Genomic DNA, 14,789 nt, shown 5'->3' with positions numbered 1-14,789 from the left:
CGTGTCCGGCTCCAACGGTTTATTATGTAAATGAGGCCGCCTCATTCATCATGGGACTGCGATGAAGCTGGCCAGACAGGAATGTCATCTGGATACAGATCAGAGGGAAGAAGGGGAGTGGTACCAGGGGACCAGATGTAGTGTCGTAGGTGGGAGAACATTTCCATAAGCCACTGAAAACAACACGCACACACACTCATAGGACTAACGCCATCAGATAGAAAGACTGAGTCGAGGTATTCCTGGATGCCTGAGTGTACGTGTGTGTGTGTGTGTGTGTGTGTGTGTGTGTGTGTGTGTGTGTGTGTGTGTGTGTGTGTGTGTGTGTGTGTGTGTGTGTGTGTCCACAATTTGGCTCGCCTTGGGCTCTTTTCAACGGTCTGGAGAGAGTTACGGCCGCAATAGCGAGAAGCCACGCAAGGGTTCGCTCTCGGCTGCAAAATGTCCAGAAGAAAAATGATCTGCAGCTTTTATCCATGTTCTTTGTGGTCACAGCACTGTTTGGAGTTTAGATGTCTCATCAAAAAGGAATTCCACTTCCCCTTTATCAATCTTATTCCAAGGGGCCGGGAGCCGGCGAAGTAGCTCGCGGTTGCAGATGTGACATGCCTGCTGCTGAGGTTGAAGCCATGGTTTACGTCATTGACTACGGCACGTATTGTGTCACGGGTTATCTGTGAAATGAAGGGTTTGTGTAACTTCCTGGAACAGTATGGTTAACCCACTTACACACATTCATTTAAAAGGATAAATCCGGGTAAAAAACGAGTCTTATTTTCATATGGTTTCTGGCAGACGTACTACGCTTCGCTGCTATCGAGTATAAACGCGTTGGAAGCATCTTCTGATGTTTTTACTGTGGAAGTGGGCCGCGGGCCGAATCCTCTGTGAAGCCGCCAAGATAAGCGCCGTCACTGGAGGTCGTGGTGAGGAGCGAACTGCCCGACACAATCCCTCCAACAGGACAGTACTCACTGTGAGCTACTCTTCCCTCAACCAAACAGAACACTGACAAATGTAGATTGCAGAGCTGTTGAATTCATACTTCAGGATGTTGCAGCTAGAGGAGACGGAGGAAACCAAAACAGAGCCGGTGACCAGAAACATGACTCCACCTGAAAGCTTGTGTTACGTCATGTTGCTGCTTGATGTGCAAATAACATTTTATGCTCAATAACAACTTAATAAGGAGACACTATGTCCCTGATGTGTTATTTTGTGTTCTCCGCCTGTTCCGTTGACCCCAACTGGCTGTGGGAGATCAAAATGCCTTTTGTGTTTCAGACAGGGATAGTAGCCTTTATCCAACTTGCCTGGACTAGAACATCCATTCTCTCTTTTCACACACTACCTGGCAGCCGTACAGCAGCACACTATCCAAAATATACAGTCAAATTGATATTTTCAATAAAGCCTGAATTATTGCATCCCGTTGATGCGGGGAAACAAACCTCCAGTGAACCCTGGGCAATGAAGTGAATTTATCTGCGTAAGCTACAGTAGGTGTCTTCTCATTACAGAGGCCGTACAGCACGACAGCCAGTCAATGGGAATGCAGCGGTAATCCAATCATCAATACACCACGCGCCGCTCGGCTCGCTGAATATCAAAGCTATCTGCGTATATATATGAGCAGAAATGAACACAGTAAATCACAGAGGGGGGCTGAGATTTAATGAGAAACAGTTTGTTTGCATTCTGTGCAGTGCAAGGCCACGTCTCCTCGCAGAGACGGGATCAAAGCTGCGGAAATCATTTGCGCTAATAGTGATCATACTCGTGGGGGTTACGGTTAACATCGACTTTACAGGATGTTCAAAAAGCAACCTTGACTCTGAAGATCATGCAATCAGGCAGCGTTTTCATTGCCAACAACCAGAATTCAATCGCCTTCATCTCAATTGAGTCACAGTTTAAATGTGGCAATGAATTCCTTTTCAGTCCATCCATCCATCCATCCATCCATCCATCCATCCATCCATCCATCCATCCTAATATTTAACAATCCGTCCATCCATCCATCCATCCATGTATTCAACAATACGTCCATCCATTCAACCATTCATCCATATTTCGGTCCATCCATCAGTCCGTCCGTCCATCCATATCAGTGGTTATGTTAAATGTTCTCGTTGACCACCATTTGTTATTATTATAATAAGACAGAGGCTGAGGACGTATTTAAAGGCAGAGTCTGTAATTCTAATCCAATACACTTTTTGTCAATTTCAGTAAATCCGGTGTTCATGCACAGTTTTAGTTTTTAATGTTGGAAATGATGACAGCTGTCTTGTAGAGTTTTCGACTGACGGCGCTTTGGATATTGTACGCGTTTGTGTTTTTTTAATCATTCATATACAGAAAAGGCTTAAAGATTGTGTATCTATAAAGGGAATGGAGAGAAAAGACAAACAGAAAAACGTCACTGACCGTGCGGTAACTTTTCATGTCAACACACACAAAGCAGATCAATGATTTTTTCTTTTCTTCCCATATTTGCCTCAGACAGACGAATTCTCATGGCCGTTTTTTATTTAGTTCTGAAGGCTGAAACCGCGCCACACGGGTGACTGGACCTACCAGACTCAGTGAACATTGGATTTCCCAATCCTGCAAGCACTCGCTTCACCGGGAGGAAATCCCGCAGCATGTGTGCCAGTGCAGCAGCGGCGCAGCTGCACTGGCACCGCGCTGTGACCCGTAGTCCCAGATGCTCCGAGGCCTCCAGTCCTTCAAAAATGACGGAGGGCCTTCAGATTCTTTCCGTCGTTGTTAAAAAAGTTCAGTCAGAGACGGAAAATATTCGGTTAACGCAACCTCTGATCCACATCCCTGTCCATCTGGCCATTCAACCACCCATCAATCTGTCTGTCCATCCATCTTTTTTCTTTGTCTTTCGCAAGACTTGGAGTCTATATTGAATAAATTCATGGACAGCGATGCTTTGAGCTAAATGCTAATGTCAGCATGCTAACATGCTACCAATGACATTGTTATGCTGGAAGGTATGTTGTAGGACTGTTTGCCATGCAGCATCTTAGTTTAGTGTGTTAGCAATATTAGCACTGGCGCTGGATGTAACCAAGGGACCAACGAAGTCATTCGGATACATAGACTGAGAACTATGAATGTCAAAAATCCCTCAATCGTAGTGTGTCCCCCCTCTGTCTGTTGTTCTTCGTCGCCACACTGTTGACCCGTCCTTGGCGCCCCATGTTGCAACATCATTGCTCCTTCTCTCCATATCTCAGCTTTAATCCTTTCCTCTGCTGATCGAGTGTTAGGCTGTTTAAAGGAATTTGGCAAATCCGTGCGTCTATATTGGTCTTTCGCTCAGTCACAGCAGGGCTGAATCATGGAGCACCATATGCTAACGATATTCGTCTGTCTCGGCATCTGTCATACAAAATCTCTTAATATTGTTTCCATCAGAGTGGCCGAGCTGGTTGCAATTTCACTGACAGCGTGGGAGGAGCTTTCAAAAGGAATGTCCTTTTTGAGGTAATTTGCTGCTGATAAGGAGTCTTGTATGGGGCTTGCATGCAAGGCTATGGTACATTAACGTCTCTGCAATTAAAATTGCTTTAGCAATCAAAAGTTCAAAATGATGCCTGGCCACATGTGTGTGTGTGTGTGCGCGTAACAGTTGTTATATTCCTATGGCTGTTCCGAAATATTCTTTTGATTGTTCCTTTGAATATGAATTGCTTTCATGCCCGGTTACGACCCCGTCTGTTCTCTTTACTCACACGTTATGTGTGTGCCTGAGGTATTTAGCTTCTAAGGGCATCGCTGCAAAGACCATTAGACGATAGACAAATACTTTTGACGTGCGCTTCAACGACTATTAAACCGTGTCCAGTGTGTTGTGTCTATGAAGCCGTACTGTAGACCGGACCCCCCCCCCCCCCAAAAAAAAAGCAGCACTCTGAGCCGAGAGGCAGCAGAAGTGACCACCGTGACACTGTCCCACAGTGCACTTTACCTCAGCGCTGGAGCCATGACAACAGATGGCCGGTGCCTGTTGACATTTGGCCATCACTGCAAATCTCCCTCCAGTTTTTTGATAAACTCTCAAAAACAGCAGCTTACACGTGTGCGTGAATGTCATCAAATGTCGAGGAAATGTCAAGGGCATCAGACGGGGAAGACGGGCACTTGGAGATTGTGCGTGCGCAGGCAATCTGTGAGTGTCAAAGGTACACAGTGTCATTGACAAAAAAAAATCCCTTTTTTTAAAGGGAGATCTGTTCAAGGAGCCAGCATACAACAGTAGACAACACAGAGAGGCCAATAAAACTGTCACACACTACACAAAAGAGTAGCTTAAAGACTATATTTGCCCACATTGATCATACACTCCGTTAACCTTCCCATTTAAGTGTAACTTTGCGTGAAATGACCCTGGCGCCGGACCGCCGGACCGCCGCAGTCGGGTTCAATAAATGGCGAACCAATAATGAAACCAGAGACATCAGTGATGACAGTTTCTACCTTTCACAAGTATTGACAATGATTCCAATTTAGAAGAAGGCAAAAGGAGCAGCGGGAAGCATACAATTACCAGGTTGCCTTGCACAACTGCAATATGTTTCTCTCGCAAGGCATGATGCAAAACTGTGACACTGGGTGAGCGGGAAGAGGAAGAAACCCGGGAAGGAAAACAGGGGAAACGTGGAGTTGGGCAAAGGGGAACGGAAGGATCTAATGAGCATCTCTTTCATCGAACTAGGCTAACATGATGAACTAGTCGCCCTGTTCCCCTTCGGCCTCCATCGCTCTAGTTACCTCCCAATCCACCGTACACACCAGGTCTGGCAACACGTGAGAAATCTATGGGGAGCGACGAGCGGGAGTGGCATGTGTTTTTAATGCAACGAAAAAGTGAATCAAAACCTGGACTCACAGGTGCAGCTGAAGTGCTCTGATCGCACTTACACTCGAGCCACTTCTAGCAATTTGTTTTTCATACAGCAACAACGAAACACAAATATCGATGCGCCTCCGTTTCATGGGGAATGAGAAAAATATGAGATCAATTTCCTCTCTTGACCGATTTTCAAATTTCACAACACAAATCATTCACCCACATTAAAAGTGACTTGCAGTAACGTGGAAGCAAGTTACATTCATTTCCCATTATTAACATTTTAAACTTTTCAATGGGGGCAAACCCTAATCAACAGCAGCACTATCAAACTTGGCTGGCGGTGAATGCGAAGAGAAGTGTGATGATATGTGGCCTCCAATGCAGTTTAGGTCTTTCTCACACACTTCACAAAAGACTCGCGGCGAGTCTGTTTCTCGTTTCGTTTCCGTGACGCAATGAGAGCTCCCTTGCCCAAGACAAATGCATTTAAAAAGTACACCATTCAGCCATATGGTATATTTTATAGACCGGTGAAGTGGCTCTGAAGGAATCTCACATTGTTTAATAATCCCTCGACTGGAGCGGGGGTTTATATCCACCGGGCAGCTTCTATGCTGCAGCGTATAGCAGCTGGAAAAAAACAACCCTGTACCATAACGGAAGGGCGGTGATAATGTTCACACAAAGTGACTGAACGGGAGCAATAAAACAAGTTACAGGAGCTCTCGGCTCAAAAGGCAGACAGCCAGTATACACGGCACTAAAGCCACAATAATATAAGGTGCAGTAATAAAAATCCATCGTGTTTTTTTTCCCCGTCAACCCAGCTCATATTTTTCTCTGCCTGTTTCACTCTAAATAACTGACCTGTGGACTCTTTCTTCCTTAATTTGCTCCATTCTCCTCACTCCATGTCATCCTCCTCTCGGATTATTACTGTCACCTGCACACAGCGCCAAGAGAGGGGAAGTGAGCTGAGGTGCTATTAAACCAGCTATCACGAGCTGTCCGATTCAATATCAGTTCACGAGGGAGGCGAGGCCCACGCACACTCTCTGACACACACTTACCCCACGGACATTTAAAAAAAGGGGGATTTCGTCACCTTTTAAGAAAAAATGTAAATTAAAAATCCGCTTCCAGCGAAGATCCACGTATCAAACTGTAATCAACGTTTAAACTCACGGGTTGATAAGAACGCTTCTCAACCTGCGCAAGAAATATAATGTGCTGTCCATGAAAGGAATTCAATGGTAAGGTCAGACTGTTTAATATGTTAGAAAGAGGCTAATAGGGCAATCTCATGTTCAAGGAGAACTTAGAAGATCACCAAACTCATTAGGAAAGTTTGAGCCAATCCATTTGACAGATGTCGAGACGTTCCGCTGAATGACAGGAAATCCTGTCCTGTTGGTGGTGCTAGATTTAAAAAAATATCACCAAAGTCAGTAGGTGTCATCCTCTGGGGACCATGAATGTCCGTATGAAACTTTATGTGAATCCATCCAATGGTCGTCAAGGTATTTCAGTCTGAACCAAAAGGTTAGAAGACATCCAACTTCAAGCCACCCTGCTACTGTCACTAAAGAAAGTTGATGTGGAGAAATATATACGGTGTCTTTAATCGTCTTTTCTTTAGGACAGGGGTCACTAATAGGTGGACAACGGTCCCAGTCCGGACTCAGACGCCGTTGTTTTCAGGACCGGGACCTAAAACTGAATTTGACAGTCAGTTGTTGACTACATACAGACGTTAATAAAACCGTTGGCTAATTCTATAAATATGGGACTAAATCAGACATTATTGTGATGTTCCGGACCTTTGCATGAGAAAGATTCTCTCTAAATGGACCTCTTTGAAAGTGAATTGAATACCCCTGCTTTAGGGCAATACTTACCATACCACCATAGCCAAAAGTAAGGTTTATGTTGAAATGTCAAGGACCAACTCAGTGGTGTTTTTTTCCATGTAGACTGCGAGGATAACTCTATTACCTCTCTGCCTCCACTCCTGGCCGTCAGTTGGCCCCACAGCGTCTGGCTGGATGCACTCCGCTGCTCATGACTGCTTTTGACATGCTGCTGCAGCCGATACAGTCTGGGCCATGATCCAACACTGCTGCACTCCCGCTTCTGTCATGTAGATACAGTGTTGGCCAAAATGTCACAAAGGAGAGAGCAAGACAAGGAGGAGGAGGAGGAGAGAGAAATAAGGTGACAGACATATAAATACGCCAACACAGTTTCACTGCCATGTACTGGTATGATGCTGTAAAGTGGAAACGTGTGGATGTTTGTGTTTTTTTTATGTTTGTTTCCATCCGTCTAACCCTCCTGCTGACACCAGAGATGATGAATTGGCGGATTTTTGTCACCTGCTTCGAATGTTACCAGCCGACTGAATGGGCGATGCAACGCTTATCAGCTTCATATGGGTTAGGAGGGGGCCTGCTACACCTACAAGTGGGTTAAAAGGTCATCGTCATCGCATTACATGGTTGATCACCGGTGTGGATGCAAGAAGACGACGTCGGCCCCTAGTGGCCGTAGTAATTATGACGGTAGCAGGGGAGGAAGTCAGGTGTCGGTGTGGTTGGATGGGTCAAACAAACACAGGACTTTCACCCTGGAGACAGCTGTATGTGTCCCGATTGAAACCGAAAGTCTAAGTCGACTTATTTTACCGTACTTTTGTTTCGTAACTTGCATACTTCACTTTCACACCAAATTGCATAATAAGCGAACTGTGCTTCACCAACTCAACACACAGTGGTGTGGTCAAATTTGGCTTTGGGTAAAGAAAAAAAAAGGTGTTGGTCTAACTTTTGATTTGTTCTGTTCTTCCCAGAAAGTTTCTTGAAGATCATCTCAAAGTGGGGCTACAGCTTCTACCCAAGATGAAGTCATACCAGTGGCTTACATGTTTTTGGAGTGGCTAATGGGAGATGGTCACTATGTCAGATGATCGGTGATCGTGGTGCCTTAAAGCTGCACTAATACAATATTCTTATACATACAGTGACCATACCTGACTAGGCTGTGTGTCATTTGAAAAAGGGTTGCTTGTGTTACAGTTCCCCTAGAGAGTGTTTTAGCTTCTTTTAGCTCACTGTTATGTCCCCTGTTTTCATAATTTCTTCTTTCATAATAGCAGAAAAAGAAAATGCCAATGTTTGTGTTTTTAGTATAATTTGTTCTGCTGCCCCCGTGTCCATGCCTCAGGAGCACATCGAAGACGTCAAACCAGGTGAGAGCAGACATCAATTTTGAAATGGTAGCCTTAGTCTATCTGATGTGGCCTTGGGAGGCACCTCAGGTGTAGAATTGGTCGTCTCGCTTTGTGTGACATACTGCATGGGATAAGACAGAATCGTTTCCTCCTACGGTCATTTTCATTCCAGAAAGCCTCGCGCCCGTCGGCTCAGACTGATATCGTGTCGTTTAAGCAAAACAATTAAAAAACGAAGCGTGAAAGTCCTCTTTGCGTATCACCACTCTGCAGTCATAGCAGATCAACAGCATATTTATAATCTACCTTTTTTGTCTCCATTTCATGTGCGAGTGTGTGTGTGTGTGTGTGTGTCTCGTCTCAGTGTAATTACCAAGGTTCCAGACTGGGTTGATAAGGAGAAGTATTGATTTTTCCTCTTGGAGTTTATTGGGCTTATCAGACAAGCGCTGGGGGTGGGATACCTGGTGTGACTCAGACTACCACACACTATCTCTCACACACACACACACACACACACACACACACATAAAAACCACTCACTAGAGTGATTATAAACCTCTGATATATTAACTGTTTTCAAATAAAAGCACTTTCACGTTTTTAATAAAACGGAAACAAAGCTTTTAACAAGACTAACTTTGCTCTATATCGAGCGGTTTTCCAATTTTTTCCCCCAAAAATAAAGTTGTTCTGGAAGACGGCACGAGAGCAGACATGAAATCCTTCTTTTGTCGAGCTCGGTGACAGAAGAGCAGCGTAAGAGAATCTACGAACGTTCCTCCTCTCTCCATGTGAGTGAGTCTGTTCTCAGCCCCCTGTGGCCTCATTAGCACAGCCTTAACTTCTCAGAAACGTGACTGTGGCGTGAGTCAATAATATAACCATCCAAAAACCAAAAGAAGTTATGAAACGAACACGCACATATAAACTCTTGCACTAACCAAACTTAGTCCCATTCAAATAGGATCAGATTACACCGTACACGTACATTTACCAACTTGCAAATATAAAAATAAGTATGTCGCTTACTCATACTTGACATCCTACACATATAACAATGAAATGTATGCAATCATTTGTAGCATTTGTAAATTGTTAACTAGTGTTTTTGAACATTTCTAGTCCGGTATTTAGGACTTTGCTTCGAGTGTCAAGTGGCTGTCACTTGGCAGCCAATGCTGGCCTTTGCTCTCAGTCCAGTTTGACCTTAAGGTTGCATTTAATGCTGTTGATCACACAATCTTACTCAGTCGACTTTGTCGAAAGTAGTTAGTAAGTCAATGTCGCCACACGCCATTAACAGAGAATTATAAATACTACTTATAACAACAAATGTAACAATGTTAAATTCTACAAGTCTAATGTAAGACATTCTAAAGACCTGCGGTAAGCCTGTTCAAAAAGATGCGAGGAGTAGTAAGATAATTCTGCTTACGCTCCGCTGTGTGCGCCGCCATGTTGCTGTGACGTCAGGTTTGATTATGGTCGGCAAACTCGGGCTAGATGGGTCTTGCCCAGGTTGGTGGTTGTAATTTGCGTTTCGACTTGTGTGACCGCTCCATTGCACTTGTCCCTGTTTTTTTTTTTTTTTTTTACCAGATATTAGAGTGGAATGTATTATTGCAAAGGTCTGAATAGGCAGGAGGTCGGGTCACACAAACGCACGACTTTCACTCAGGAGACCACTGTTTGTGTCCCACGTGAAACCAAAGGTCCTCGTCGACTTCTTTAAGATGACTACTTGTGACCAAACCAAGTCGGTTTTTTAAAATGTACGTTAACTATGTGTAGCATCATCGTTTGACGGTTAGAGCTACCCAATGAGTTAAAAAGGGACGCCAAGGGGTCCTGACCGAACAGGTTGGCCCATTCGTAGAGGAACACACACTTGGGTCCTAGATTTGCAACCAAGGGTGACCGTGCCAAGTAAAAAAAAACTGGTGAGAAAATAAATTTCACAATTCTGATGAATTTGATGAAACATTATACTGTTTAATTTACCATTTCATCTCATTTACCTGGTCGTACTTTGTACTGTATAATCGTATCAGTCTTCTGTTAAAACACAAGGTTTGCCGTTTGTATTTTGCTTTGAAAAGTGCCACACAAATGAAGTTATCATTGATATCTTCGTCGATCAGTGGCACGTAGATTATTTCCTAATTAGCGGGTCAACAAGTTCGCTGCCACTAATCCCAGTCAGCGCTAATTAAAATGTAGCTTGTGCAGCTCCTCGCAACAATCAGAGCAGAACAATAATGAGAGCAGTGGTGGAATTCGCGAGGGGAGGGGGGGGGGGATAACAAATGGTGCATGTCAGGAGAAAGATTGAATAAATGAGAAGACAGCGGTTCGAACACGCTTACAGGGCTTTAAGTACAGCAGAGGTACTGTTGCGGAGAGACACACGAGTGCGTCTGTGACCAAAGATAGAGGGGTCCCAACCTGGTAGAGGATGATCGGGTGAGACACCGCGGTGAAGGGAGGGGGAGGTATACGACTGTGGAAATTTGGAAATGCACAAAAAGGTGCTCCAAAAGTGCCAAAAAGGGGTGAATGTTCCTAATGTGACAGGTTAAGAAAAGTGAGGTCGGGACGCGACAGTGCTAAAATGGAACAGAGTGATGCCTCTCCTTCTCTCCTACACCTGTCAGTGCCTCCCCATTCCTCATCTTCACCCCACGCTTTCCCCTCTTGGCAATTTCTTGTTCTTCCACAGAAGCAGCCGTCTGCCAAAATGAGTTCCCTTGTACTCGAGGCGACAAGGCCCCTCGCCAGATCTTAGAAGAGGAGGAGGAGGAGGAGGAGGAGGAGGAGGAGGAGGAGGAGGAGGAGGAGGAGGAGGAGGAGGAGGAGGAGGAGGAGGAGGAGGAGGAGGAGGGGGGATCGGCAGACTAAAGAGGAGGGAAAGCAAAAGTAAACAACTGCAGATGGTCTAAATGTTGGTGGATGAGATGGCGATACATTTCACCTCCCGTCTTTCCTTTTCCTTTGCTTCCAGAGCTGGACCCTCTGAGGCAAACCCCCCCCCCCCCCCCCCCCCTCGCCTCCCTCAACATCAGCAGTCCATCTGTCTCCCTGCAGTCTGCTGGGGGAAGAACAAAAAAAAAAAAAAAAGTACACAACAGTGGGTTTCTCTCTGTATGATGAATATTTAGAGTACAAAGGCAGACTGCTGGGACACATTCGCGGCGTTCCTGCAGGAGATGTCCCATCGTGGGCCGAGAGAAACCTTTCATAGAAAAATGTGACAAAAATACCCAACATGTCAAGGCCGTTTATTCTAGTATTTATTCTAGTCAGTCTTAAGGCAAAAAGAGAAAATAGTGTGTTTGAGTGATCCCTCTTATGAAGCCTCGTTTCAAGACACCCAGAGAACAGAAACTGCAAACAAAAAAAAGAAGCATCCATCCCCCAAAAAATGTAAAGGACACTACTTATAAAGGGAAATCTATTTATTATTCAGGGTTGTGTGTATACATGCTGTGCATTGCACTAAACCTCAAGATAAAAGACACGAGAGACACGAGCCTCTGCAGCAGTGGAGCAAAATCCTCTCACATTGAACAGAAGACAACGGGGGTGAGAGCAGATGGTAAACGGAGCGTCCTGAGAGAGCGGCTCCTTCACCGTTACTTCAAAATGAAATCAAATGCGCACACAATAAACTTTTGAAATTGATGCACATGGATACATACAAACCTGCGAACCAACCTTTTTTTTTTTAAATACACACGCGCACACACACACACACACACACACACACACACACATACACATACACAGGCAAGCAGACTGTCAGATCCATGTGACATGAATGTGGAGAGCTGGAACACGGGGCCAGGAGAGGACAACAGGGCAGACCGGTTCATCTGCAAAATATTGCCAGTCCATTTCATCAAAGCGGTCTCATGTTATAGGCTATTACGAGTCTGTAGCTTACTTCCGGGGTAACAGCTAAGCCAGGACATTTTGTACAAGTGTTAAATATTCTCAGTGGACTGCCGCTGCTGCTGCACGTATTTCATTACAAGGACATTTAGAGACCTGAATTTTGATATGGCTCCACTGATCAACCGTCTCTGAAAGCCATATTCGAGGTAATGCCTAGCTGGTCTTGCTAATAAAGAATAGGCTGGAGTTTAGTATGACGGACTGGAGGCCCTAGTCACCTCATGGTACTGTATGTATTTCTACCGATGTAGCGTATCGACTTTTAAAGCATTGGCATTCTTATATGGCAGAGTCAGACTCACAGCCGAAATAATCTATTGGCTACTGCTTAGAAGATCACAGCCCTCCCGGTAAATCTCAGGTCAGTCAATTGTGCAGCGGTCATTCTGCCCGTCTCTCCGCGGTCCCGTCCAGCAGAAGCCTGCGCAGTTCCTGGGGGTCAGTGACAGGGAGAGAACAGGTGAAGTCCTGGCAGACGTAGGCTGTGGCCACACCACCTTGCTGGGACATGGAGGAGAGGACGGGCAGCCGCTGGCGCAGGAATCCGTCTGCATCGCCGTCGACGTGCATCAAAACCTGCCGGAGAGAGGGAGGCAGAAACGACAGAAACTGGGTCAGTTAAATACGTCAAAGAAGTCCTATCTTGCCATTTTGCCATTACATTTAAGCACTCAAATTGCTAATAGGCAGTAAAGCGTTCAAGACAAAATTAGAACTATTACATAAATAATAAGGGTGTCAATAGTTCAGTTCTAAATAGAAGATCGATTGAAATGAGCTTTCGATTTCGTCCTTCACTTCTGTGTAACTATTAGCATATTTTTACTACTCTAGCTCAACTCAGTTCATTCTGTTATTCACTGCAGCAGCCAATTACCTGCTTTACATTTAAACTTCATTTTTGTTACACATGATACCATGAAGCTTATCTTTTTTTAAGAAGAATTTGAAAATATAAATGACAGTTGTCAGAGCATAAAACCAATGATCGGTTGATCTTTTTACTAATCAAGACTCCATCTATAGTCTAAGAACTGCATAGCCGTCCGTGCTGGAAAAAAATAATAAAATCGTGACCTTAAAATCTAAAGTCAAATTGTGCATTTGGAGAAAACGTGACACCCCAAACAAAAATATTACTGCAAGTTAAGTAAAGTAGAGGGCTTTATACTTTTCATTAACCACCAACTCGTTTATTTCACTTTTGTACTGTCATCAACTAGCTTGTTTTAGTGTTAAATTAGCTCGCTAAAATCTAAGTTTTTAGATAAGTTTAATTGACCCATTAGAAAAGAGACATTAAGTCACACACATCAACATATCACTACAAAGTCTGAGACAGTTGTCCATTGCCGTCGTTGACGAAAACAAGAGACATTAGCTTGACAATAAAGAAAAACTTCTAATTAGCCTTAGATAGCTAGCATTGTTAGCGTTAGCTTGCTGGCTTAAAATGTGTTTATGCCCTTACAAGGGTTTATGCAATGATGCTACAGCAGTATGCCGTACAATATATGGACTGACATTATGTGCACTGGCTGCTGTGGTTTTATTAACACAGTTAGCTGCAGCTACAGCTAGCTGAAAACAAGTGTTTCCAGTCAAGCTAACAAGTCACACAGCCCTCTCAATTGCTCCACTGATAGTACACACAGACACAGAAAAGCGCACAAAGACACTCCCATCCTGGGTCGACATCTATCTCATTATATTACTACGAGGAACATTCTGTGTAGCGTCCATTTTTCAGTGGAGCGTCTCAGCAAGGGACGGATCCCAGTTGTGACGAGGATCGCTTTCCTTTTTTTTCATTAATGCAACTGTCTAATACCCACAATTGGAGAAAGACAATGGAGTGTGTGGATGGATATGTGGTTCACGTGTCCCGCCTGCAGCACAAGTGGTCCCCAAATAGACCTCAACTCCACTGCTACTCCGGTGTTGGCCTTTCACGTCTTCGTAACTGCTTTTGTGTGTGTGTGTGTGTCTGTGTGCGTGTGCGTTGGTGCTCTTGGACAGGCAGCAGAGTGAAGTTAAAGCCCTGTTCGTCCCCAAGGCAGCTTCCCGTCAAACACGTGTCACTTCCTCCTGGCCCCCCCCAACACCCCTGATTCACAGCGGAGTGAGAAAAGACAACGTAAACAACAAGCACAGACAGGAGTGATAAAAGGAGGGAGAGGGAGGGGGAGACAGGGAAGACAGACTGAGAAGAGAGGTCCCGAGATACATCTCGTCCCAGGTTGAAGTTCGGCAGGAGAAGACTGACATGTGTGACAGATGGCAGACCGGAGGTCAATCAGAATGCGTCAAAGGCTGCACACGGACTGATGGCAGTGGGTTTGATTGATCTTTAGAGCTAGACACAATGCAGGAAATCCATCATTTCAATACACCTTGCGGGACACACACTTCTACAGCTGTACGCCAGCTAGTGCATTGACACTGCGATGGCCATGCTTGCCCGTGTCACTGATAGCTGACAGCATCAGTGTTTCCTTCCACAAAGGGGAGAATGGAACAGAAACTAGTGTGATTTTCTGTTAGTTAAATGACATTCTAACAAAGGAAAACTGTCAAGTACCCGAAAGCTGCAATGACAATCTAATCAGATTTATAATCTTGCTTTCAACTGTAAAGCTTCACTTTTGTGCCAATATACGTAGATAACAAGACATACTGGTTGCTCGGAGTCATGGCAAACGAGATCGTCTACATTTTCATGGACGCCGAGCA

The 14,789-nt window shown here is 44.6% G+C and overlaps 1 protein-coding gene across 3 annotated transcripts in view; it reads right to left on the bottom strand.

The window, feature by feature from the left end:
* Window positions 1–14,789, bottom strand: part of spata20 (spermatogenesis associated 20) — a 231,491-nt gene that overhangs the window by 183,572 nt on the left and 33,130 nt on the right. For 2 of the 3 annotated variants that reach the window (XM_079182290.1, XM_079182291.1), the window contains one exon: window positions 11,488–12,632. In XM_079182290.1, coding sequence (XP_079038416.1) covers window positions 12,438–12,632 — 195 coding nt within the window. In that variant the 3' untranslated portion in view covers window positions 11,488–12,437. Of the gene's footprint in view, window positions 1–11,487; window positions 12,633–14,789 lie in introns of those variants that run through there. The other variant, XR_013767568.1, reaches the window with a different exon arrangement.

The sequence above is a fragment of the Pholis gunnellus genome (assembly GCF_910591455.1).
Source record: "Pholis gunnellus genome assembly, chromosome: 21".
Classification (NCBI taxonomy): Eukaryota; Metazoa; Chordata; class Actinopteri; order Perciformes; family Pholidae; genus Pholis; species Pholis gunnellus.
The sequence above is the reverse complement of the archived record's forward strand: the minus strand, read 5'-3'. Positions and strand labels throughout refer to the sequence as shown.